The sequence below is a fragment of the Orcinus orca genome, chromosome 6 (genome assembly GCF_937001465.1).
Source record: "Orcinus orca chromosome 6, mOrcOrc1.1, whole genome shotgun sequence".
NCBI lineage: Eukaryota > Metazoa > Chordata > Mammalia > Artiodactyla > Delphinidae > Orcinus > Orcinus orca.
The window spans coordinates 16,768,349-16,794,911 of NC_064564.1; the positions used below are offsets into that span (position 1 = coordinate 16,768,349).

Below are 26,563 nucleotides of genomic sequence, written 5' to 3' on the forward strand. Positions count from 1 at the left end.
TAAACTGTGTCCGAGGTGGAATGGAGGGAATTCCTAGGAAGAAGAGGGGAGGCCGAGGGACCCCTGGCCACCAGCAAGGAGAATTAGGCCAACCATGCTGCTCTCTATTCTAAGAGGCTCAGAGTCCTTCACGGGTAGTGATCAACTTAATCTCACTGCAGCCCAAGGTGAACGTCCCCAAGGACACAAAGGAAGAAGAGAGTAATGAGATAGCCTTCCTCATTCACATTCACTACACCGGCTCTTTCCTTTCACCACAATCTACCAACCCAGCCCAAGCCACACCCATTGCTTTCTGGTGCCAACCTGTTCACACCCGCAAATGCAAAGGCAGGTGGTCAACCTTCCCTCATCTCCCACAAGCCATGTGGCGTCTGAGCTAAGGAAGCCTGTACCCTCCCTTCCCAAAGCCTTGCTAGAAGAACAGCAGGACCTCTAGAGTGACAGGGGGACAAAGCCACTTCTGGCCATACAATAACGACACATGTAAGTACAGATTCAGGGGAGGAGGGAGGCTTGAGTCAGGGAACCCAGAATCCACTCACTCTAGTTCTCCACCTCTCTCTGTTCCAGGACTTCAGATAGGAATGCCCTGGAATGCTGGTAGTTACCCTGCTCGTTAGCTGAAAACTAAGTAATGGCTACTCAATTCAGTCAAAGTGGTGGGTTCAACCATGCTTTTGGAAATAAGCATTACTATATACATAGATATAGATAGATACACAACCCCAAGTTCCTTTTCTCTCTTGTATAGACATGAAATCTTCAAACACTGATGCTGGTAAATGTACCAATCCTGGTAAAAGCTCTTAGTCGTGAATGAAAAAAATCCCACAGGAACAGCCGTTATGTGATAAGGCAACATTGAAAATGAAAATCCAGGGAAGGCTGCCGAAAAAACCAAGCCAGAATCACTCTGTTACTAGTAACTGGATACCTAAAGCAAATGTGGGTTTGCAGAGGCTACAACTGCCTGGGGTATTGGTTGGGCACTTCCTCTTCAAATCTCCCCCTCCACGTGCCCTAGGTCTACAATTTAGAATTTCTATTAAATTCAGAGAGCGTTCAAACAAGCAGCTCTGATGATCAAATATCCAAGCTTCTAAATGGGCAGGAAAAGAGATGTGTTATTCAGACCAGTGAAACTCTGCCTTTCAAACTTGAGTTTTAATTCCCTGCCATCATTAGAAAGGCGGTCACTTTCCACTTCTGCCCTCTGATCTGCCATTTTTTAGATGATTTCTTCCTTATCTCAAGGCATTTTTCTGCTTCCTTTAGGACATTAGAATTACCATCACAACTAGTTGAAGATGAGGGTATTACACAGCCAGTATGCTATACAATCACTCATTGGGTGTGGCCCTCACCCAGTGTATTTCACATCACTCAGCTTTCAGTATAAGTCACGTTATTAGGAACTTCTACTTTGATTGTCTGATCACTTCTTGGATTAAGTTCTCCCAGTTGACTCATAGTGAAATATGGGTAGCAGGTACCTCCTTCCCATGTGCGTAAATCAGAGGACAGAGCTGAGGGAGGAGGAATCAATTAAGTAATCAATTAAGTAGCTGTCATTTGAAAGTGACAGCAAATGGTTTGTCTCTCCTAGAACTGATCCTATAAAAGTCAAAAGCTGCAAAACACTGTGCCACATCCCGAAACAGTAACGTGTTCAAACCATTGTCATCAACCCTTAGTTGTTCTCTGATGAGTTCACTGTAAGCCTACAACCTAAATGCACTTATTGTCACTCGGTGGATAGGTACAGACCACGCCCAACTACTCTGGAAGACCCTTAAGAAGAAATCACATTGAACTTTTAATAGCTAACCTTCACCTTACCCAGAAAAGCGAGGCACACAATAGGTATTCAATAAATAATCAATCATTGATTTCTTGTCTTCACCAACGGGCATGGGAGATAAACAGCAAACAAGTGCTGAAACCTTTCACACTGTAATTTATCACTTAGAAATTAAGGCTGAGGGGAAAAAAATTGCACAAGTATGAAGGTCACCCTGATAAAGAAAAAAAACACGTGGTATAAGAAGACTTAAAATGCACACTGTACATATTTGCCAGAGATAAACATCTTCTGAAATTAGGTTTACCAAATTGGTCTTCTTTGTTTCCTCATTAACATAGTATAGGGGGGTCTAATCCATCTGTGACAGTCTATTCAAAATGTGAGGGTTTTTCCCTTTTCTTTTCTTTTCACCCTTTGAATATAATCCACGCAGTCCCCATCCCCAAAGCCCCTCCCAAATAGTGGCCGGGGGGAACGCTCTGGGAAACCCTTGCTGAGATACTTAGCGGAACTTTGTTCTCCACATGGGCTATTTAGGAGCGTCGCGGTTTCCTCGCATGATTCCACGGCCTCTCGGGTTCTTCTCGTGGTGCGAACAGGAGTCAGGGTGCTGAGATAGATTCTCCCTTGCGGTCCGGGGAGGCGCTGACCATGGTCCTTGCCTACGAGCTTGGGGCGCGAGCGCGGAGGGCGCCGGAGGAGAAGCGCTGGGAAAGCTCGCGGGGCGCGGCGGGGAGCAGCCGTCGAGGCCCCCGCCCCTCCCGACCCCCGGGGAGCCCGCCGGCCTGTACGCGAACCCTCCACTGCACGCTCGGAGCTGCATCGAAAAAGGGTGGGGCAGCCAGCCGCAGCTGCAATTGGAAGCCGCCCGGGAGGATTTAAGAAGAATGGAACCGCGGCCCATCCCCTCCCCCTCCAACCATGAGACACCACCGCCCCCCCCCCAGCCGGAGATAGGCCCATCCTTTACCCCCACCCCCTCCTTCCCAGGCCCAGGGAGGCGCGGGCAGCCTTTGTGGGCACACAGCCGCCCACCAGCGAGCCCGAGCCCCTCGGCACCCTGCACGCAGGGCCGGGTAGGGTGGGGTGCGTATGCACATGCAGGGAAGCAATACTCGAGGCAGGGCAGGACGGTGGGCACGCTGGGATCCTCGGTTCTCCACCGAACTGGAAAGGGGGCGAGGGAGGGGCGATCCCCACGCCCCATCCTCTGTCTCAAACACCGCCTCCCACCCGTACCAACCTGGTCATTGATGTTCTGCAGGGCTTCCTTGCCCGAGGCCCGCCGGATCTCCACCTTCCGGCCCGATTCAACAGATGGCTCCCCGCCGGCGCGCCGGCCCTGCCGGGAGTACGGCGGCTGCGGGTCCGGGCCCAAGTGGGCGACGTCCCGCTGCTGAGCCACCACCTGCCCCGAGCCCCGGCCCACCGACAGCGAGTCGAAGTCGATGGTCTTGTTCTCCGAGGACCCTTCCACCGGGCAGAACATGCCACAGAATTTCTGCCGAGGCTTGGGGCTGCCTGAGCCCAGGTTTTTAAAAAAGGCAGGGACCTCTTCGTCCTCTGCCGCCTTCCCGGATTGCTTCCTCTCGGCCATGGCGTGGGGAGGCTTGGGGAGGGTCCTCTCCGTCCGTCAGTCCGTCTGCCGGTCCCTAAGTCTGCCTGTCTCTATGCACCAAGTCCCCGGCTGCTGCCGCGGCTGCCGCTCTCTGCCTCCCGCAAGGTGTACAGAAAGGAAGGAGGGCTGGCGAGCGAGCGACCCACCCCTCCCGGTCCCTCCTCCTGACCCCGCTTTCTCCCCTCCCTGCCCACGCCCCCCGCCGCCGCCGCGCGAGCTCTGGCGAGCAGCAAAGTTGGGTCTGGGAGGGTGGCCGCTGCGGCAGCGAGACCGGAGAGGCTGCCAGCTCCCGGCAGCTGCGGGAGGAGGGAGGCGCGGGCGGGGCGGGGGCGGGGCGGGGCTCCGGGGAGGGGAGCGCAGAGGCGGGGAGGCAGGGGAGGGCCGCGCAGCCGAGAGCCCCGCGCTCCGGAAGTGAAGCTGCCAGACCACCGGCTAATGGATGCGGAGCTGAGGGCCCGCTGACCGCTGTTGGCGCCAGGGTGAGTATGGGGCAGGGCACGCGGGGGCGAAGATCGTGGGGCGCAGTGCCTGGCCCCCGCGCCCCGCTCCCAGACCTGCCTGGCCCAGGCGCCTCTCCCCCACCGCATTGCGGAGGTGGGCCAGCGGTGAGGGTTCACCGTGTGGAGCGCTCCCTCCCTCTTACCCCGGCTGTGAGATGATGGATGGGGAAAGGGGCACACACTGGCAGGCGCCAGGACACCGGCGTGGGGGACAGAGGAAGGGGCGGCGCTGAAGGTGGGGGAGGCATGGCGCAGGCCGCGCAGCAACGTGGGGACCATACGAGGCGCGGACACCAAAGCTTCAGTCTAACCACAGGCCTTGGTGGGCTACTGGGAGCAGAGATTGAAACAAGGTCCTCACTTAACTGCACTCACGGTGGTAGGGGGGCGTGCAGCATGGCGGGGAGAGACACAGGGGCGTAGCAAATACGGAGGGGGTGGGTGTGGAGAGAGAGACCGAGGTCTGCGGTCCGTGCGAGTGTAGCAAAGCGTGAAGTCTGCAAATTCCAGCCCAGCACGGCGCCTCAGGTGTAGAGTGAGGTAGGACGCAGGCCCGCTATATTGCCCGAGGGCGCTGGTTACCGTAATTGTGCCAGTACGCCAAGCAGGGCCCAGCAGAATGTCTTCCTTTGGTACCTTCCGCCCCGCTCTCCCGCCAAAGAAGGGGGGACGATACACACTGAAGCCCACTCCCCAAATCTCCAGCCCTTCTCGGCGCCCGGGGCGCCCCACCTCGTTCCACCGCCCCTGTAGAGGACTGCGCCAGAGCCACGGGGTTTCCTAGGTTGCCAGAAGCCGAGCGCTTGGGGCGTTAGTGCGCGTGCGTCCAGGGCAGGGAAAGGAGATGGGGTGATGACTGCCTTGAGTTGTGCGAGGCCGAGAAGGGGAAAGATGTATGGGGACTTGTGTCTGCGCGAGCAGATCGGCCGCAGCCACCGGGTTGGTGGCATCAGAAGGCATCTTGATGTATGACAGTAACACGGCCTCTGAGGGTCCTCCTTTGCTTACTCCTATCCCCGTGTATTTTCCATGTCTCAGTCCCTGTCCAGGGTGGATTACAGCCCCGCCCCTCTCTCTACAGTGGCAAAACCCCGCAGAAATGATGCACATCCCTTGGCTGGCTCGAATAGGAGCTCTGGGCATGCTCAGTAGCCAGGGCGGGTTTGGGCTGGGAAACTGTTGACCGCAGGAGCGTCGCGCCGGGCAGAGCAACCAAATATTCTGTACCATTGTCCTCCCTTGCCCCTGGCAGGATTAAATGCGGACACCCTGCCCTCCTCCACAATTGTGAGGGATAGTTCGGCGAATGGAGTTCAATTTGGAGGACAACCAATCCCAGCTTGAAGATAAGCCCACCATGATAGGTGGGCAGGAGTCTACGGATACGAAGGAGAGGAGGAAGGAGAGAGGAATGTCCGCATGCAGGGGGATGAGGGAACCAAAGGCAGGCACTGGGACTAAGCACCAGATGTGCTCTGCATTTGAATAAAGGACTTCTACACGAATTACATCATTTCCTACTCCCAGTATCCCCCTGACATGAGTGCTTCCTTATAACCACTTTCTAGGGTTCCAGGGTAGGAAAGAGATTGAGATGCTTTGTCCAAGGTAACTATCTAGTTAAATGATCCAACAGTTCCAGGGGGGTCTTCCGCCTGAATGTCTGGTTCCTTTTCCAACTTATCCTATCTTTACGTGAGAAAAGACAAGATTTTCTCATTTTTTCCCCCATATCCAAATATTTCCAATCCTGGCCTTATTGTGTATCAGGGACGTTTCGCTTGCCGTCTTTTTATTTGAAGGTTGCATTGCAGGTAGAGATTGCCTTTGGAGGAAGAAGCCACCCAAAGGTAGCCTAACTTCAGCATGACAGTTATGTAGACCTTGGAGATGTTTCTTCCTGGGTATCTGATGCCTTATGACTTCTCATGTTTCCCCTAAATATTATAATGGGGAGGAAGGTCACCCCCATAAATTAGAAGAGGACCGTGAGGCATGGAGGGAGGTGTCACTGGACTCAGATCCCTGGAGCTGCTGGGCGAGGACGCTCTCTAGCATTTTGCCCTCCCCGCCCTCTGGCATGCACCCTCCTTTCAACCTTCCAGAAGGACTCGGGAGATGTGCCTGCAGCAGCTGCCGCTGTAGCTGCAGATTGGCGTCTGTGGCATATGGACCCCATTTGGACTGATGGAGATTTTTAGGGGAAGAATGGTCATAGCCCTTTAACACACACTCCACGACAGCAACGGGAGATAGACGCTCTTCCCTTTTTACATCACCCAGTCTCCACCGGCTGGACACAGACTTGCCTCCTCTTTTTTTCTTTGTCCTCAAATGACCCATTCAAGTTCAGATGCTATGAAGAAAGCATCATGTTACTAACTTAACATTTATAGCAAAAGAAACCCCTAGTTATGCATTTGCAAAGCATAGCCAGGCATAACCAAAGAGAATTAATTCATAACTCCAAGTTTATTTGGCTCTGAGATTCTTTTAAATTGTTAAACCTGTATTAAATTTTTGTATCTATGTTATTATATTAAAGTATATTATATGTTATATTTCTAAACCTATATTAAATTGATTTTAAAAGTTTGAGTGTTTCCTAATCGGATTTTTTTTTTTTTTTTTTTTTTGCGGTACACGGGCCTCTCACTGCTGCGGCCTCTCCCGTTGCGGAGCACAGGCTCCGGACGCGCAGGCTCAGCGGCCATGGCTCACGGGCCCAGCCGCTCCGCGGCATGTGGGATCTTCCCGGACCGGGGCACGAACCCGTGTCCCCTGCATGGGCAGGCGGACTCTCAACCACTGAGCCACCAGGGGAGCCCCTAATCAGATTTTTTAATCAAAGAAATGAAGCAACTCAATATTGTTTAGTAGATTTAATTAAACTGTAAAGGATTGTCATCTTTTTGAATAAGTGCACTAACAGTCTTCACATTGGATATTACCGAGTCATAAAAGTACACTATTATTATATGTATACAGGGCGGCTTGGCTTGGCTGGAGCTGAGAGACACCCAGACACACCACTGTGCAGAGCTGGGTGACACCTTCCTGTGCTAGAAGCAGAATACATAAGCTCCGTGGCTGTCATGGAACGTTCGGGAACGCATAACCAGGTATCTAGTCATTTCTCCTGATTTCATTCTTCACGCGGGACAGATCTTGGTCCTGTCCACAACTGGGGCTTCATTAATTGGCATGCCTGATGAGCATATGGTGGGGAAGCCTGATGGCAGGAGGGTCCCCAAGAGAACGAAAATGTCACTGTAAGCAAAGAAGACTCAAATACAATGTGAGGCAGAATCTGGTCTACCCCCCACTTCCATCCCTAACCAGGTACTGATGCTTCCCGGGAAGAAGAGGGCTGTGCGGTAAACCTGAGCCTTGTTTCCCTAGGAGCCCAAGCCACTCTGCTGGGAGACTTCCCTCCAGGAGTTCTGGGTGCAAGAGTGAAGGCGACTCCCCACTGGCTAGAGAGAGGTGAGGCAGCAGAGACCCAGAGGGCAGTGAAAACAGCTCTTGCACACGCTTCCGAGGGGGCGGCCCCACCACATGGCTGCGTGAGAGAAGCAGCAGCCACTGGGCTGCAGAGCCACAGGCCGTGGTCCTGTCACAACTGAGATACTAACCACCCACCTTGGGTCAGGTCTGGAGACCCCCCGGAAAGTGCCGAGCTCTTGCCACTGAGCAGTAAGGGTTATTGGTACAGAAAACTAGGACCTAGGACCCGTTCACCGGTGGGTTATAAGTTTAGAAGTTCATCCAGGATATTCTCAATTCTAAGGCAACGCCCATCTACCCCACAAACGAATCTGTAGCCATAGAGTTCAAGCGAGTCAGTATCTGGGGCAATGGCGCTGGCCCTGTTGGAGGACTGGTGTAGGATCATGAGTGTGGATGATCAGAAATCACTGATGGTCATGGGGATACCCGTGGGCTGCAATGAAGCCGAGATTCAGGAGGTCCTCCAGGAGACCTTAAAGTCTCTGGGCAGGTATAGAGTGCTTGGCAAAATATTCAGGAGGCAGGAGAATGCCAATGCTGTGTTGGTAGAGCTTCTGGAGGACACCGACGTCTCCGTGATCCCCAGCGAAGTTCAGGGAAAGGGGGGCATCTGGAAAGTGATCTTTAAGACCCCGAACCAGGACACTGAATTTCTTGAAAGATTGAACCTCTTTCTAGAGAAAGAGGGGCAGACGGTCTCGGGAATGTTCCGAGCGCTTGGGCATGAGGGAGTGTCTCCAGTGGCCATGCCGTGTGTCTCACCGGAGTTATTGGCCCATCTGCTGGGACAGGCAATAGCACACGCCCCTCAGCCTTTGCTCCCCATGAGGTACCGGAAACTGAGAGTGTTCTCGGGGAGCGCTGTGCCCGCGCCAGAGGAAGAGCCCTTTGAAATCTGGTTGGAACAGGCCACCGAGATAGTCAAAGAGTGGCCGGTAGCAGAGGCAGAAAAGAAAAGATGGTTGGTGGAAAGCCTTCGCGGCCCTGCCCTGGACCTCATGCACATAATCCAGGCAGACAATCCGTCCATAAGTGTGGAAGAGTGTTTGGAAGCATTTAAGCAAGTGTTTGGAAGCCTGGAGAGTCGTAGGACCTCCCAGGTGAAATACCTGAAGACCTATCAGGAGGAAGGAGAGAAAGTCTCAACGTACGTGTTACGGTTAGAAACCCTGCTGCGGAGAGCTGTGGAGAAGCGGGCCATCCCAAGGAACAGCGCGGACCAGGTCCGCTTGGAGCAGGTCATGGCCGGGGCGAGCCTCAGTGAGATCCTCTGGTGTAGGCTTAGGGAGCTGAGAGACCAGGGGCCTCCTCCCAGCTTCCTGGACTTAATGAAGGTAATCCGCGAAGAAGAGGAGGAAGAAGCCGCTTTTGAAAATGAGAATACTGAAGCGCCGGAAGATGGAGATGGCTACGGCCACTGGGATAACGGGGCCGGAGACTAAAACCCAACTCACAGGGGGACCCACAGCCGGCACGGGGAGAGACAGCCATTCTACCAGGCTAAGACCTTTTCAGTCTTTTTTTCCTCTAATTTATGCAGTTGAAATCAAGGCATTCAAGCCCGGTCTTGATTCTTCTTTCTAAGAAAAAAAATATCTGAGAGTTTTTTGGACCCTACCTAGAATATTAATAAACAAAAAATTAAATTCCAAATACGAGATAGTACGCCTAAAGGCATCTGAACCAGGTTTCCTTTAAATACCTGCCAGTAGACCAAAAGAAAGAAATGATGTGAGAAAAAAAAAATCTTTTGTCATCTATGTAAAAAGCCAAGCTGTTTGAATTATCAAGTGTTTTCCTTTCTCACATCAGCAAGAGTACCGAGTACACATCTCTGAGTACCAAGCCACGTGAGGCAGTGTTCAAAGAGCTAACGGTCATAAACCTACCAGCCTGGCCCTGCTCTCAGGGAGGACATAGCCTCCGAGTATGAAAAGCTAAATAACCTTACGTGTAAACGAGTTCACGACGCCAATAGAAGCCAAGAGAAGTATCGTTGCCAAATGAGCATGACATCTCTATCTTAGGTTTCTCTCTTTTCTTACTTGGGAAGCACTTCCCGCTTCTCTGCTGGGTGTCAGATAGATGGTTCCAGGCAGTGTGTTGGGCCCTGAGGACACAGAGGTCCACAGTTGAGGGACATCCTCGAGAAAGGGTAGACATCACAGGATGGCCTGACGGAGCATGGGGCTGTGCAGGCCATGTTTGGATTCAGGCCAGCCTGGATAGAGAGGAGGAGTTTTAGTGGCAACAAAGGGCAAAGAGGAGAGGAAGAGGGCTCACAGTTACTGAGGACCTGCTCTGTTCCGGGCACTTCACACATATGTCATTTTATGTGTACAGCACCCCCAGTGTGTATAATTATGCTCATTTTAAAAGAGAAGGGAAAAAAACTCAGATGGGTTACATGGTCTGCTCAACATCAAAATGCTATCAGGTGGCAGAGCCCAGACGGAAGTCCAGACCTCTCTGACACTGGCTAATCCTCTCTCCACCGTGATCACGGTTTTCAAATTGTGCTTTGTAGTTCTGCAGGGATTTTTCAGCAGTTCTATCTTGAAAATGTATGTTAAACTCTTTAAATCTCTAATAAATAACAGATAGACACAAGCGTGTTGATATCCGAATTTTAACACACTGGCATTTACCAACAGGCTCGCTTTTGTTTTCAGATTGACTCATTTTGTACAGACCTTGGAAAAAAGGTTCCCTGGGCGATATGTGAGCACACCTCCAAGCTTATTTTAATTCTTCATAGATTAAGGAAGCCATAGCATGTCAGAGGTGTTTAAATCAGGCCCGTGCATGTCCTGTGACGTTAAGTGTGCTTCAAGCATAAATGAGCATCATTCAGTTAAACGCTAGGCAAGGCTCCAACACAACTGATGTATAGCATCATGATAGCTTTGTATGTACAATAAACAAGTGGCTTAACTTCTTGAAATATCAGTTTCCTCATCAGAAAAATGGGAGGACAATAGAATAGGGTTGCTGCTAAGATCAAATGACATAATGCCTTTTAAGCACTTAGTGTGATGTTTGGAACATAGAAAGCCCTCAGTACATCGAGACTCTTTTTATTATTTTCACAATGCTTACTGTCCGGCCAATGCATGCTCTCTTCCTTTTCTAACAGTCCTGCAGTAACAAGTAAATATGTAATCTGCCTGTGAGGTTGTGACAACATTGCATTAGACACCGTTTTGGCTCTTGTGGTAAGTTTGAGTGTTTGTTGTCTGTTATCTTTGTGATAAATTTTCCAGCCATTGTTGACTATTGTTAGTGATTATAAGAAATAACTTCTTCACTCCGATCGTGAATAATTTTAACTGAAGAATACCCTGAGATTGTAAGAAAAACATTTTCTTTAAAGAGGTAGCATTTGTGATCATTGATCTGTTATATTTTTCAGTACTGTTCAACCAAAGTGATACAACTGTCATCCTGTACACCCTGATTTCATGTGTTTTTTGTAGTCATGGAAATGACCTTGTTGTTCTCATATAGTCAGAGTATGCAAAGTAAAGTGTTATAAATGTGAAGTTATAAAATAAATACATGCTGGTAATAAAATTCTGAGTTTTTTCTGCCTCATGTGTTGTGGTTCTGTATAAACTACGCTTGAAGAAGGGATTTCATTACTAAAAAAAAAATTGAGAGGTAAGATTAAAAAATCAAGCTAAAACCAAAAGGTCTTGAACTCTTCTAGAAAACCTGAGAGCAAAATGCTGGAATGGGAATACTTGGGCTTTGTCTCCAAGGATGAGAGAGCTCAGTCCACCCGTCATTGAGTTCCCCTTTAAAATACAAGAAACGACAGACGGAGGCCAGTTCCCTTGGGGACCTCCAACTCATTTGCTTAGGCAAGTAACCGTACAGATACATTCACCAGCCTCTATTCTGCTAAGGGTGAAATGACCTAAAGGTGAAACACTGCATTTCTTGGATGAAATCATTTTTCACTATATAGATGTATAGAGGGGATAAAATTTCTCTTGCCTCTGGCCCTCGAAATTTCTCTTCCTCTTCTCTACAGCGCAATGAGGGAGCATTCCTCAGAGGCCGTACACAGTGCAGATTGACCCATTATAAGATGGGTGTCTGGAGGAATACCCAGCAGTCTCTCCCAATCACTTGAGCCAAACCTTCCGGGAGATTGGTCTCCCCTTGTACTTAATCTGTCTCCGGTCCTGACCCTGGAGACCGAGGCTTCCAAGATTACATAACCTACTGCTAAAGTTAACTTTTCACCAGGGGCCGCCCACCTCTTCAGGCCAAGCCTCTCCTTCTGTTGTCTTCTGCTGTTCGTCCTAAACCCAAGACTCTCTGGTCATCTGTTCCCACCTGTACCCTCATGTCCATACTACACTGTGCCTCTTCCCACTGTTGATCTTTAAGACCCTCCAACGTGCCAACTGGATATTCCACGAGGTCCTAAACAAACTAGCCTATATCATCAAAGTCCCTGCAGAATACCCTGTCACCATATTCCTTAATTGAACTCTGGTCCTCCTGGTGGTCTGTCGCCCTCAAGTCCCTTGAGTGGAAGCTGCTCAGTCTCTCTCACCTGAGGAGAGACTGGAGAGTGGTGACAGCATCTCTTTCATTCACCGTCATCACTTCCCCACTTGCAAACGCCTTTGCTCCCTCCTGGCACTATCCTCCTGCTATCCTCACTCACTCTGCTGCACCACCCACTGTGGCTTGGTCCTGACAAGCCTGGACAGAGCATTGGCAAAGAAACTAATGTTCTCGGGGTGGGGGGATGCGGCATTTAGGACGGAATCTGGCTGGGTGTTATCCCAAGAAATAGGGAGAAAAAGCTAATGAATACAAACCATGTTCAAGGGAGACCTACAAGCAAGACTGGAAAAGCAGAGTTTTTAAGCTAGAGCATTGGAAGGTAGAGTTTTGAAGGAGTGGAACCTGAGATGAAGCGTACAAGTGCGGTTAAGAGGATCTGAGACAAGTATTGTCAAACTCACTCGGGGTGTGTTTTGTTGTTGTTGTCTGACCAGCATAATCTTTGGACGATCTAGAGGCCCAGGATCAGGGCAGACATCTCTCCCATCCCCCACCTGTTTGTGTGGACCAGGATCTTCTTGAGTTTGCCCAGGGAAGACTTAACACTCATCCAGAAGCTCTCCTGGGGTGGAAGATGGTGTCCCACAATGGGCTTCTCCGAAGCTAGCCTTCTCACTCTAGCAGGCCCTGGAGTTGTCCCTGGTCCAGACCTCCCTCCGTTACTCTGCAGTGCCAGAGTGGTCCTTGACATCCCAAATGGACATTTTCTTAAAAACCAGAGGAACGCCAGAAATGTATGCCAAAGTCAATACTATCATAAGAGAAAAAAAACAGTGTAGGATTTCAGTGTCTCTTTCAGGCCACCAGCTGGAGCTGCCCATTTATTGTCTGGGCTGCTTTCAGCGGCAGCTGAGACTTCCCCATCTGCCCACACCCCGGCCCCGCCCCCTTGAAGGGAAAAGTTCCCAGAGGGAGGAGTTACCAGACTGCACCGTGGTGCTCAGGCTGGGAGCCACTGCAGGATGTCCCCAGGGAAGGGCTGGGAAGCTCAACACCGCCCCACCCCCACCCCCACCCCCGTCCCATCCTGTCCCAGACCTGCCCCTGCTCTGCAGGCCTAAAGGCAGCCCCACTGAGGGCCTCTCCTGGCTTTGGCTCAACAGCTTTGCCAACAAACTCAATTACTAAAAATGAAGCTTTCTTGAAATAACAAGCAATTGTCGCAAAAGGAAACTTTCTTTTTCCAGCTTCATTGAGGTATAATTGACAAATAAAAGTTGTATATATTTAAGAAGTACAGTGTGATGTTTTGATGTAAGTATACATTGTGAAATGATCTCCACAATCAAGCTAATTAACACATCCATCACCTCGCATAGTTACCGTTGTGTGCGTTGTAAGAACGCTTAAGACATGCTCTCTTAGTAAATTTCAAGTGCATACTGCAGTATTATTAACTATAGTCACCATGCTATACATTAGCTCTCCAGAACTTATTCATCCTGCATAAGTGAAAGTTTGTGCCCTTCGACCAACATGTTCCCATTTCCCCCACCTCCCAGCCCCTGGTCACCACCATTCTACTCTCTGCTTCTGTGAGTTTGACTTTTTGAGATTCTACATGTAAATGAAATCATACAGTATTTGTCTTCCTGTGTCTGGCTTATTTCATTTAGGATAATGTCCTCAAGGTGCATCCATGTTGCCACAAACGGCAGGATTTCCTTCTACAAGAGTAAACCTTGTATTGTAAATGAACATATGTGAAACATTGGAAACTGGGTTGGTAAAAAAGGGATGCTGATTAAGAAAACATGATGACTAAATGTAATGTGGTATACTGGATGGGATCCTGGGACAGAAGAAGAAATTTAGGGAATAACTGAGGAAATCTGAATGCTGTGTGGACTTTAGTTAACAATAATGTATCAATACTGGTTCATTTGTAACAATGTACATATTGTTCATAATAGAGGAAAGTGGGTGTGGGATATCCAGGAACTCTCTGTACTATCTATCCAATAATTCTGTAAATCTAAAACTGTTTTAAATAAAAAGCACATTAAAAACAAAAAAAAACAAAAAAAGAAGGGACACTGAGTTCTGCTGACTGGTCAAAATAATGCATTCCCTGGTAATATCCCATTCAAGGGTGTTAGCCTTTAATGACATTTCCTGAGCTTGGGGACCTGCTATTCCAAATAGTGGCTAGTGAGATGCAAACTGGTAAATATAGAATGGATAAACAACAAGGTCCTACTGTATAGCACAGGGAACTATATTCAATACCCTTTGGTAAACCATACTGGAAAAGAATATGGAAAAGAATGTATATATGTGTATAACTGAGTCACTTTGCCTTATAGCAGTAATTAACACAACATTGTAAATCAACTATACTTCAATTTAAAAAAAAATACCCAAATAGTGGCTAGTGTACATTTTAAAGTTTCTAAGTAGAAAGCTGTTATATAGGCCTGAGGCAAGTGTAAATGTCTAGGGCTGGGTGTGTTGCCATCTTGGGAAAAACATCTATCAACCAATCCAGAATTTCCAGGGCTGTTTCCAATTTCAAGGTGATTTATGGGTCTAAAACTAAGATAGTAATCCTTTGGACTCCCAAGCCCTGTCACTGGCCTGGGTTTATGGCTACAGTTGGCCATGTGGGGTGAGGACCCAGGCCATATTCAGGGCCTTGGATGGGCTTTTAGTTGATGACTGAGAGGGCAACCTGGCAGGACCATGGAATCCCTAGGTCATATTCCTCCCCGGGACCCTAGATTTTATCAGCAGCTGAACTACGGGGGAGCTCGTCCTCCTTGACCAGAGCCTGGCTGGTAGTTGTTGGGTGCTTCAGAGCACTCGGTGGCGTGGGCCTGAAATGTATTCCACCTGTAACGAGAATGGTTTTAGCTTAGGAATCCATCCGAGTTGTACTACAAGGGATAGGGTCTGGGCCCATGTACCACTTCTGTGACCAGGAAGGCTGTGGTGTTTGCCAGGAGTGGGCAGGTTAACCTGAACTGAGCAATCTGCTTATAAAGTAGACAAAGTCCTCAGGGCACAGGGATGGGCCCTGATACATACTGAGGGATCAGGAGAGAGACCAAGAGGGCTATTCGTGCCTCCTCCCCCCACCCCAACTCCTGACACTTCCAACCTACACCAGAAACAAAGGACTGAGCAATGGAAATGAAAACCTAGAAACAGACAAGGGGTGAAACAAAATATAAGCAAGGGAACAGACAACCCCAGACAAGTATGAAGAAAAACACATATAGGCACATCGTAGTCAAGCTGCTGTAACAAAAGATAAAGTACTGTAAACCAAGAATATCTTGAAAGTGGCCAGAGGAAAATGGCATATTTCACAGAGAGAAGTAATCATAGGAATTACAGTCTTCCCTCAGTATCCTAGGGGCATTAGTTCCAGGACCAATCCGTGACGCTCAAGTCCCTTATATGCACAGTAATTGCATATAACCTATGCACATCCTCCCGTATACTTTAAATCTTCTCTGAATTACCTATAATACCTAATATAATATAAATGCTATGTAAATAGTTTTGCTTTTTGGAACTACCTGGATTTTTTTTTTTTTTGGAATATTTCCAATCCGCCTTTGGTTGAATCCTGGATGCAGAACAGGCGGATATGGAGAGCTAACTGTACTGCTGACATCTCTTAAGAAAACATGAAGGCCAAAAGGGCAATAACATATTTAAACCACTGGATAAAGAAACCTTGTTCAGCCAAGATTTAGTACAAATTTGCCTTTAAAATCAGCTGAACCTAGAAATATTTGGAAGTGGCTGGCAGGTTATTGAACTATTTGGGTTTTGGGTCTTCTGAGGTCAGTTTTAGTAGTTCAGTTTTCTGATTCTTTTCCATTTTATCTAGTTTTAAAAAAATGTATTGGCATAAATTTGTCGGTGTTCTATTCAGATGTTTTTAATTATTAATGCTTCTACAGTTATGGCTCCTTATTCTATTGTTTGTGTTTTTGCTCTTTATCTCTGGGTTAATATTCCTCGAAGTGTAGCTATTCCATCTATGTTTTTCAAAGAATCAGCTTTTGGACTTGTTCATCCTCTCCATCATTATTTTAGTAATTTTTGTTCTTTTTTTATTATTTCTTTCATGATGCTTAGAATTAATATACCATTTCATTTCCAGCTTCTTGAAGATTGTTTCTTCTTTTCTGTTTCATGATTTTTTTTTTTTTTTGCGGTACGCGGGCCTCTCACTGTTGTGGCCTCTCCCGCTGCAGAGAACGGGCTCCAGATGCGCAGGCTCAGCGGCCATGGCTCACGGGCCCAGCCGGTCCGCGGCATGTGGGATCTTCCCGGACCGGGGCATGAACCCGTGTCCCCTGCGTCGGCAGGCGGACTCTCAACCAGTGCGCCACCAGGGAAGCCCCATGATTTTTTTTTTAAATGTATTTAAGCATAGAAATTTATAACCAAGTATCACTTTAATTATATCCCATAATTTTGTTACATAATACTTTAAATATTTTCATTATGGTTTTTTCCATAAACCATGAATTAGTTTTTTGAGGGGTGCAAAGTAGTTAAAGATATTGTGATTTACAATAAATACATATTTCAGTCTTCCAGCCATAGTTCCTAGCTCACAGCTCTCAAAATTCTTGTAATTTCCTGAGAAATAAGCGCAAAGGGAGCATCTTTTGTTATAATATTTGTTCTCTTGTTCTCAGTTCCTGAAATGGCTTCAGAGCCATAAAGGTGAAATAGGTGTCTTGTTATTCACAAGCCCATTTTCACCAGAACTGGGTTTGTGTTAATGAGGTGACTTTTGGAAGTCCCCTAAGGATGGGGGCACTGGTTGCCAGGGGGACCAATCATGAACAGACTGTTGGAACTTTCAGTCCCACCCCCTGACTTCTGGGGAGGGGAGAAGGGCTAGAGGTTGAATCACCAATGGTCAATAATTTAATCAATCATGGTTTTGTAATGAGGCTTCATGAGACAACCAAAAAGGAGGGGTACTAGAAAGCTCCAGGTGGAACCAGAATGCTTCCATGTGCCACCATGCTGGACCCCAGGGCTCCACAGAAGCTCCTTTATTCAGAACCTTGCCCCATGCATCTCTTCATCTGGCTGCTGATTCACATCCTTTAATTTCCTTTGGAATAAACTGGTAATCTGGTGAGTAAGCAGGCTTCCTGAATTCTGTGATTCGCTCTAGCAAATTAATAGAACCCAAAGGGGGACGTGGGAACTTCTGATTTATAGCCAGTTGTTCAGGAATATAGGTAACAACCTATAAGCCTTGAAAGCTATAAATTTCCTTTGTGAACTGATTTACCTGCATTCCACAAATTTTGATATTTTTTTTATTGTTAGCCATTTCAAAATATTTCCTAATTTCTCTTATGATCTCTTTTCTGATTCTTGAATTATTCAGTACTATGTTGTCCAGTTTCCAATATGTGGGTTTTCAATCATCTTTTTATTATTAACTTCTAATTTAATTCTTTTGTGGTAAGAGAATACACCCCGTGGTTTCAAAGACGTGTGATCTAACATATGGTCTATCTTGGTGAAATGGTCAATGTGCACATGAGGATAATGTGGACTCTACTGTTGTAGGTTGCAAGTTTTAATTAAGTCAAGTTGGTTGAAAAAGTTGTGCACTTTTTTTATTTCCTTGCTCATCTTCTGCCTACTTTTGTGAATTACTGAGACGAGTGTTACAATATGCAACCATAAGTGTGGATTCGTCTGCTTCTCTCTTTTGGTTCTTCCAGGTTTTGCTTCTTTTTTGCATATGGATATCGAACTGTTCCAGCACCATTTGTTGAAAACACTATCATTTCTCTACTGAATGGGTTTTGAATCTTTGTCAAGAATTAACTGACCATATATGTGGGCATCTGCTTCTGGACTCTATTCTGCCCCGTTGATCTATTTGTCTACCTTGGCACCAATACTGACCATCTTATTTACTCTAACACTATAATAAGTCTTGACATCAGGTAGTGTAAGTCCTCCAACTTTGTTCTTCTTTCTCAGAGTTATTCTAACTGTTTGTGATCCTTTGCATTTCAATGTGAATTTTAGAACAAACTTCTCAATCTCTACCAAAAAAGCCTTCTGGAATTTTGTTGGAATTGCCTTTAATCTATGGATCAATTTGGGGATAACTAAAATTTTGACAATAGTCAATTTTCTGATCCATGAACATGGTATATCTCTCCATTTTATTAGGTCATGTTTAATTTTTATAGCAAGAGTTTGTAGTTTTGAGTATTGGGGTCTTACACACTTTTTGTCAATTGTATTCCTAAGTATTTAATATTTAATGCTATTGTAAGTCATTTTGTCTTTTAATTTGTTTGTTGCTAGCATATAGATCTACAATTAATTTTTATATATTGATATGTGTCCTGCAACCTTGCTAAACTCATCAGTTCTAGTAACTTTTTTTTGATGTCATGGATTTTTTTGCATAAATGATTATGTCATCCGAGATTAAAACAATTTTACTTCTCTTTTCCAATCTAGATATCATTTATTTCTTTTTCTTGACTTATGGCACTGGATGGAACCCACAGTACCATATTGAATACAAGTGGTGAGAACATCATTGTCTTGTTCCTGATCTTAAAGGGAACGCATTCAATATCTTACCATTAAGTTTGGTGTTAGCTGTAAGTACATTTTTTTGTAGATATCTGCAATAGGTAGAATTTCTAAAATGCTCCCCCAAAATCTTCCCACTAATCCCTCGAAAGACTGAATATACAAAATGACAATGGGCAGACCATATATAAAAAAATAAATCTCTGGCTCACAACTTCTGCAGCAACCAGCCCCAAAGAGTCAGCACTTGGTCAGTAACTGCTAGCTTCCCTAATTTTTGCCTCCACTTCCAACTTAGGAACAAAAAGAGAAAGCCAGGGCTTCCCTGGTGGCACACTGGTTAAGAATCTGCCTGCCAATGCAGGGGACACGGGTTCGAGCCCTCTTCCGGGAAAATCCCACATACCACGGAGCAACTAAGACCACGAGCCACAACTACTGAGCCCATGTGCCACAACTACTGAAGCCCGCTCACCTAGAGCCCATGCTCTGCAAAAAGAGAAGTCACCGCAATGAGAAGCCCACGCAACACAAAGAAGAGTAGCCCCTGCTCACTGCAACCAGAGAAAAGCCCGTGCACAGCAACAAAGACCCAACACAGCCAGAAATTAAAAAAATAATAAAACAAATAAATTTTTAAAAATTTAAAAAAAGAGAAAGCCAAATATGCTACCCTTGACAATCACATGGGATGTTCTGCTTACAATTAGCCCACCTCCACCTTCCGTATGCCAAAAGCCTTCAATAAGATCTTATGGTAAGCCTTCCCCTTTTCCCACTCCCCAGCCTGATTTTGAGTCTCTGCTAAATGCAAGTGATGGTGTCTTGCCTTTGTTCTTATATCAGTGATCTTCATTTATCCCCATGCCCTGGAATCTGCGAGCATGATGAGATCTCGTTCCTGTGATTATGTTATGTTACATGGCACAGTTGACATTAAGAGGGAAATGATCTGCGTGGGCCTTATCTAATCACATAAGCCCTTAAAATTAGAGAAGTTTATGGGCCAAAGACCTTAACAGACGCCTCACCAAAGAAGATATACAGACAACAAATAAGCATATGAAAAGATGCTCCACATTATATGTCAATCAGGGAAATGCAAATTAAAACAACAATAAGATACCACTACACACTTATTGCAATGGCCAAAATCCAGAACACTAGCAAACCAAATGCCCACAAGGATGCAGAGCAACAGGAAGTCTCGTTCACTGCTGGTGGGAATAAAAATGGTGCAGCCACTTTGGAAGACAGTTTGGTAGTTTCTTACAAAACTAAACGTACTCTTGGAAATTCCCGGGCAGTCCAGTGGTTAGGACTCGGCGCTCTCACTGCCGGGTCCAGGTTCAATCCCTGGTTGAGGAACTAGGATCCCGTAAGCTGAGCAGTTCGGCCAAAAAAAATAAAATAAAAACTAAATATACTCTTACCCTACCACCCAGCAGTCACGTTCCTTGGTATTTACCCAAAGGAGTTGAAAACTTATGCCCACAGCAAAACCTGCATGTGGTGTTTATAGTAGCTTTATTCATAGTTGACAAAACTTGGAAACTACCAAGTTGTCCTGCAGTAGGTGAGTGGATAAGTAATGGTAGTACATCCAGACAGTGGAATGTTATTCAGCACTAACAAGAAATGAGCTATCAAACTGTGAAAAGACAAGGAGGAAGCTTATATGCATATAACTAAGTGAAAGAAAGCAATCTGAAAAGACTACTGTATGATTCCAACTCTATGACATTCTTGAGAAGGCAAAACTATGGAGACAGTGGAAAGATCAGCAGTTGCCAGGGGTTGAGGTGAGGGGTGGGATGAATAGGCAGAACACACGGGATTATCAGGATACAGAAAGACTCTGTATGATACTATAATAATAGATCCATTTCGGGCTTCCCTGGTGGCGCAGTGGTTGGGAGTCCGCCTGCCGATGCAGGGGACACGGGTTCATGCCCCGGTCTGGGAAGATCCCACGTGCCGCGGAGCGGCTGGGCCCGTGAGCCACGGCTGCTGGGCCTGCGCGTCCGGAGCCTGTGCTCCGCAACGGGAGAGGCCACAACAGTGAGAGTCCCGCGTACCGCAAAAAAATAAAAATAAAAATAAATAATAGATCCATTTCATTATACATTTGCCTAAACCCACAGAATGTACAATACCAAGAATGAATGTAAGGTAAACAATGGACTTTGGACGTTGATGATGTGTCAAAGTAGGTTCATCAATTGTAACAAATTTAGGGGATGTTGATAATGGTAGGAGCTGTTGAGAGGGGATACTCTGGTAAGGAACGTTGATAATGGGCGGGGCTATGCATGGTGGGATAGGAGGAATATGGGAAATCTCTGTATCTTCCTCTCAATTGTGCTGTGAAAAAAAAAAACGCTCTAAAAAGAAACTAAAAGAAAAAATTAGAAACCTTTCTCTGATTAATAAAAAGGGAAGTCAGGCAGATTCAAAGTGTAAGAACTTGATACATCATTGTTGCTTTGAATATGAAGGGGGCCATGTGAGAAGAAATGGGGGCCTCAGGGAGCTGAGGGCAGAGCCTGAGTACCAGCCAGCAAGGAAACATAGACCTTAGACCTTCAACCTAGAACCTAGAACCAGGTTCTGCCAGCAACTTGAATGAGCTAAAAGATAGATTCTTCCCCACGCCTCCAGGTGAGAGCCCAGCCAACATCAAAATGTGAGATCCTGTGCAGAGGGAGAAGTCCAGCGCCTTCTGATTTCTGTGTTCAATGTTCTCTTATAAGATTTTTAAATGAGGGGGGGGAAAGCCTTTTATATTTACTCACTCATTTAATATTTCTAGTACTCTTCATTTTTTTATGTACATTTGAGTTTCTATTTCATGTCATTTTCCTTCAGCCTGAGGAAACTCCTTTTACAATTTTCTGCAGTGCTAGTCTATTGGCAATGAATTATCTCAGCTTGTTTTTATCAAAAATGTCTTTATTTTACTCTACTTTTAAAGAATCTTTTCACTACATACAGAATTCTAGGTTAGCAGTTCCTTTTTTTTTAATTTCAGCACATTGGATGCCATTCCTTTAACTTCGGGCTTACACTGCTTCTGACAAAAATTCTGTAGTAAATCTCATTTTTGTTCTCTTGAATATGATGTGTCTTTTTTTCTCTGGTTTCTTTAAGATTTTCCCCTTTCTCACTGGCTTTCATCAGTTAGATTATTATGTGCTTTGATGTGGTATCTATTTATTCTGCTTGGTATTCACTGAACTTGTTGAATATTGAGATTTATATTTTTCATCAAATTTGGAAATTATTTTCTGATCCCTGTCTCCTTTGGGGAGACACATATGTTAGAATACATGATACTGTCACTGAGGCTCTCTTCCTTTTCATTTTGCTTCAGATCTTTATCTCTCTGTGCTTCAACTTAAAGAATTTCTATTACTACATCTCCAAGTTCATTAATTTTTCTCTTCTTTGGTGTCTAATCTACAGCTAAGCCCATCTGGTATATTTTTCACTGTAGACATTTTATTTTTTCAGCCCTAGATGTCCTGTTTGATTTCTCTTAATATCTTTAATTTCTCTCCTTATTGTCTTCAGGTTTTCCCTTGAATTTTTGAGCATGTTTATGATGGCTCTTTTAAAGTTCTTTTCTATTAATTCCATCATCTCTGTCATGTCTGTGTCTGTTTATATTTTTATCCTGGTTACGGGCGTCTCCTGGTTATGCTTCAATGAAGGTCTAACTTTTAATGGATGCTGAATGTGATGGCTTTGTGATATGTCACCTTGGCTAGGCTGAACTACAGTTCCCAGAATTCCCTTTCTAGTATGTGTCCAGTTATGGTAGGGTACAAGGGATATTTCTCTCATAGGAGTTGGAGCATGGAAGGGAAACTGAAGCTATTTTGTAATACACACACAAACACACCCTTTCCCAGAGTTTCAATCAAACACAAATCTAGGTGCCGTTTTGAAGGAATTTTGCAGATGTAATTCAAGTCCATAATCAGTTGTCTTCAAGTTAATACAATGGAGAGTATTCTAAGTGGGCCTAACTTAATCATTTGGAAGCCTTTAAAACAGGGCTCCGTACACTTAAAGTCCCCTTGGAATTATTATATTATATTTTATATATATATATATATATAGTTTTAATTAGGCTGTGAGGCAGGGGTCAATTCAAAAATACTGTTTTATTATTGCTCTACAGTGCCACCTTTGTCATAAATTATATAAATGCGCCTGCTCTTAGCTCTCCATTTCCATTCTATCAGTCAATTTGTCTATGTTTATGTCAATACCATACAGTCTAAAAGCCTTATAGTAGAGTGAGAGTGAGTTCTATCACATCTATCTTCCTCAGCAGTGTCTTGGTTATTCTATCTATGAATTTCCATATACATTTGAGAATCACCTTGCAAAAAAAAAAAAAAAGAGGTCTCGGGCCTCCGCTGAGCTCAGAGATTCCAAACAATGACTAGATCTGAAATTCTCTTCTTTCTTCTCCCCACCGTGCTTCCAGCCTACTGTGCTCTTCCCTGGCTGTCTGCCTGCCCTATGGACTCCAGGCGTGCTTAGCCAATTCCTGCAACTGTGTAAGCCAGTTCCTCTAATAAATTCATGTCCTATATATATGACTCCCACTCACCCTGCTTCTCTGATTGAACCCTGACTACTTAACCCTTACGCTGGTCGTCGTGAATATTAGGTTGTCGGGTGTCTGCACTTTGTTCTCTTCCTTTAAAGGGCATAGAAGTTAGCTCTAGCAGACAGTTATTTGTGAAACAGCTTTGCATCCTCTGATTGCATCATTTGGCTTGTTTCTAAGCTTTGCTAGGGTAAGTCAAATAGGGATGATTTAGCCCTACCACTAATGTGTGACCCTTCTGGAGTCTTTACTAAGTGATCCACGTGTTCAGAGGGGTTTCTCTCCTTTGGCTAGTCATAACTCAAACATCTCCGAGCCCTACATGAGCTCTGGGAATTGTTCCGTTTGGGGAATTATAGTTTTCTTTGCCTGGTGATGCGGAGTTTTTTCCTATGTGGGCATAACTAAGTACTCAGCCAAAGATTCAAGGGGACCCCAGTGCTGACTTCGGGAGGGCTTTCTCTACATGGCTCCCTCCTCTCTGATCCTCTGTCTGGAAAATTCCAGCTACTCTGGCCTCCCCTCAACTCACTGAGACCACTGGCTCTGCTTGGGTACCTCTTGTACCATCATCGGGAAAGTGTCTCCAGGCAGAAAGCCAAAGCAATCTTAGGGCTCATCTCATTTGTTTCCTTTTTATTGGGAATCACAATTCTGCACTGCCCATTCCCTAATGTCTGAAAACATTTTGTTTAATATAGTTTGTCTAATGAATTGGTGTTTACGGCAGGAAGGTAAGTCTGGTACTAGATATTCCATCATGGACAAAAGTGGAAACCCACCTCCTTCTCTGAAAGATGGAAAAGACTTTCAGCGCATTCAATGCTGGTAGGAAAGAACCATTAGAGAGGAAGAAGTTGAAGATAGAAAAGAGGGGGTGACTGATGGTCAAGGTCTCTGGCGAGCAGGGCTTTGTGCATACATGGCCTTGGGGAAGAGGAGAGAAAAGAGTTGGGGACCCTACAAAGAGAGACAGCAGCTGTTTGGGTTGATGGGAAGTCAGAGTGTTAAGGCTGGAATTGTCTTAAGGACCGTCTAGTCTAAAGCTCATTGTATAAATGAAGAAACTGCAGCTACCGGGATTGTGACTTGATCGAGGTTATAGTTTCTCTGAGTGGCAAAAGCAACTGCAATCCCTCCATTTCTGTCTCTTCCAGGTTTTCTTCCTAACTTGCACCTCTATTTCAGAAGGCTTTGTAGATTCCTTTTCCTCCACCCACATCTTCCAGACTCCAAATCCTTATTTGTGCACCAAGCCAGAAGGAGGGGTGGCTTCAGTTAGGCTTGAAGATGTGAGCTACTTCAGGATGGACAAATAAGGGAGACAAGGGTGATCTGAGTCTGGGCGAACAACCAAAGCAGAGTTACAAATGATGCATTCCTCTGGGAGCAGAGAGGAAACTGAGCCAGCTAGAGCAAAGGATTTTGTCTATGAAGGCTGAAAATTAGGGTACCAGATTATGGAGAGCTTTGAATGCCAGGGGGAGGAATTAAGAATTATCTCTGCTTTCATTTATTCATTAATTTATTTTTTTGAATGTATCAAATGCTTACTATGTGCAGTCTCTGTACTTGGGACTCAGTTGGGAGCCATTGAGAATTTTAATGAAGGGAGTGAAAAGATGAAAGAGGCAAATACCAGGATGTACATGGAATAATACCAGGTCCTTTGAAACATAATAAGTAGATTCACACTTGAATGCTGAACCTAAGAGACTGTGCTTACTACCAAACGTAAAATAGATAGCTAGTGGGAAGCAGCCGCATGGCACAGGGAGATCAGCTCGGTGCTTTGTGACCACCTAGAGGGGTGGGATAGGGAGGGTGGGAGGGAGGGAGACGCCAGAGGGAAGAGATACGGGAACATATGTATATGTATAACTGATTCAGTTCGTTATAAAGCAGAAACTGACACACCATTGTAAAGCAATTATACTCTAATAGAGATGTTTAAAAAAAAAAAGAGAGACTGTGCTTACCTGAAGGTATAGGTATTGTCTTTGTTTTCCTGACATGGGTGCACACACAGTTGGCTGTGTATTCAGTTCAGTGAATGGCAGAGCAGAAAACCCCAGAACTTGGATTCAGAAGACCTTGGTTTGGGTCCTGGTTCTGCTTCTGTGTCACTTCACTTTCTAAGCCTTTGTCTCCTCGTCTAAAAGAAGAAAGAAAGAAAAGAACAAAAGACCAGAGATTTCTCTTTTGATTTAAATCCTAAAGCTTCCTTCTCTTGGCCAGAATAAGATTCATTAACTTATTCAGGGATCTTTATTAAGTGCTTTCATGCTAAGCACAGTCCCAGTGGCCAGGATACAAATGGAAGAAGATAGCATCCCAACCTCAAAGCATCCCGTTCCGGGATCTCATATACATTAAAATACTGTAAACGTGGGTGGATGGAGAAGCAAGGACACAACTACTTAGGTCGCCCAGCCTCCCGCGCTGAATCACTTAGACCCGTCTGGCTTCCTTTGCTGTAAAGAGTGCACACTGGGCCTCCATCAGTCACTTCACAGAGTACGGTATCCAGTGAGAGAAGAGACCTTCAGACACGTCAAGACACAAGTGTATCACAGGTCGCGTGGTGAGGGCAGTGAGCTTGCTGGAGCTCTTGGTGGAGCCCATCCCCCTCTGAAAGGGATGTAAAGCAGATAATTTTAGACTGGCTTTCCTGAGTCCCAGTCTGACAAATGGAGCCTCTGCAGCCCAGGGGCAAGTCGTATTTGAGTGCTTGGGTTGCCCCAACAAAACACGCAGACTGGGGGCTGGAAGTCCGAGATCACTGCACAGGCAGGGTTGGTTTCTCCCGAGCCCTGTCTCCCTGACCCACAGACAGCTGCCTTCTCACCGAGTCCTCACAATGGCCTTTCCTCAGTGCTGGTGCATCTCCGGTGTCTCTTCTGTATCCCGAACTCCTCTTCCTATAAAGGCACCAGTCAGCTTGGATTAGGGCCCATACCAGCGTTCTCATTTTAACTTAATCACCTCTCTAAAGGCCCTATCTCCAAAGCCTACAGTCACGTTCTGAAGTCCTGGAGGCTAGGACTTCAACATAGGAATCTGGGGGGACCACAAGTCAACCTACAACGGAAGTCAGGTCTGGGTCTCACTGCTTAGCACAGTGGGCATAGGGATGAAGGGCAAGGGCAGGGGCAGCTCTCCTCTGAGGCGAAAGCACTGCCCATGTGCCATGGCACCAAAGAACCAAAAAAAAGAAAAAATCTGGAAGCAAGCAGGTTCCGGGGCAGGCACAGTTGCATAGAATGTGCGAACATGGCCCTTTTCCAAAAGTAGAGAACTCTGCTCAGTTGTGTAGCTCTAAATAGTGCCTGTTGATGCTGCTGTCAGCTTTTTTCAGACCTCATCCTTGG

The 26,563-nt window shown here is 46.0% G+C and overlaps 2 protein-coding genes across 3 annotated transcripts in view; one reads left to right on the plus strand and one right to left on the minus strand.

Moving 5' to 3' along the window:
* Positions 1-26,563, minus strand: part of DPYSL2 (dihydropyrimidinase like 2) — a 164,612-nt gene that overhangs the window by 109,197 nt on the left and 28,852 nt on the right. Inside the window, exon 3 of one of the 2 annotated variants that reach the window (XM_049711753.1) lies at positions 25,172-25,347. In XM_049711753.1, the coding sequence (XP_049567710.1) occupies positions 25,172-25,207 (36 nt within the window). In that variant the 5' untranslated portion in view covers positions 25,208-25,347. Of the gene's footprint in view, positions 1-3,050; positions 3,548-25,171; positions 25,348-26,563 lie in introns of those variants that run through there. The other variant, XM_004270684.4, reaches the window with a different exon arrangement.
* Positions 3,764-11,026, plus strand: PNMA2 (PNMA family member 2). The gene is made up of 3 exons (XM_033429792.2): positions 3,764-3,904; positions 6,914-7,047; positions 7,328-11,026. The coding sequence occupies exon 3, from the start codon at positions 7,783-7,785 to the stop codon at positions 8,875-8,877; it is 1,095 nt and encodes a 364-aa protein (XP_033285683.1). The 5' UTR covers positions 3,764-3,904; positions 6,914-7,047; positions 7,328-7,782; the 3' UTR covers positions 8,878-11,026.

Excerpts from the sequence above, each read along its gene's own strand:
- PNMA2 (XM_033429792.2), top strand. The coding sequence starts at position 7,783 with ATGGCGCTGGCCCTGTTGGAGGACTGGTGTAGGATCATGAGTGTGGAT.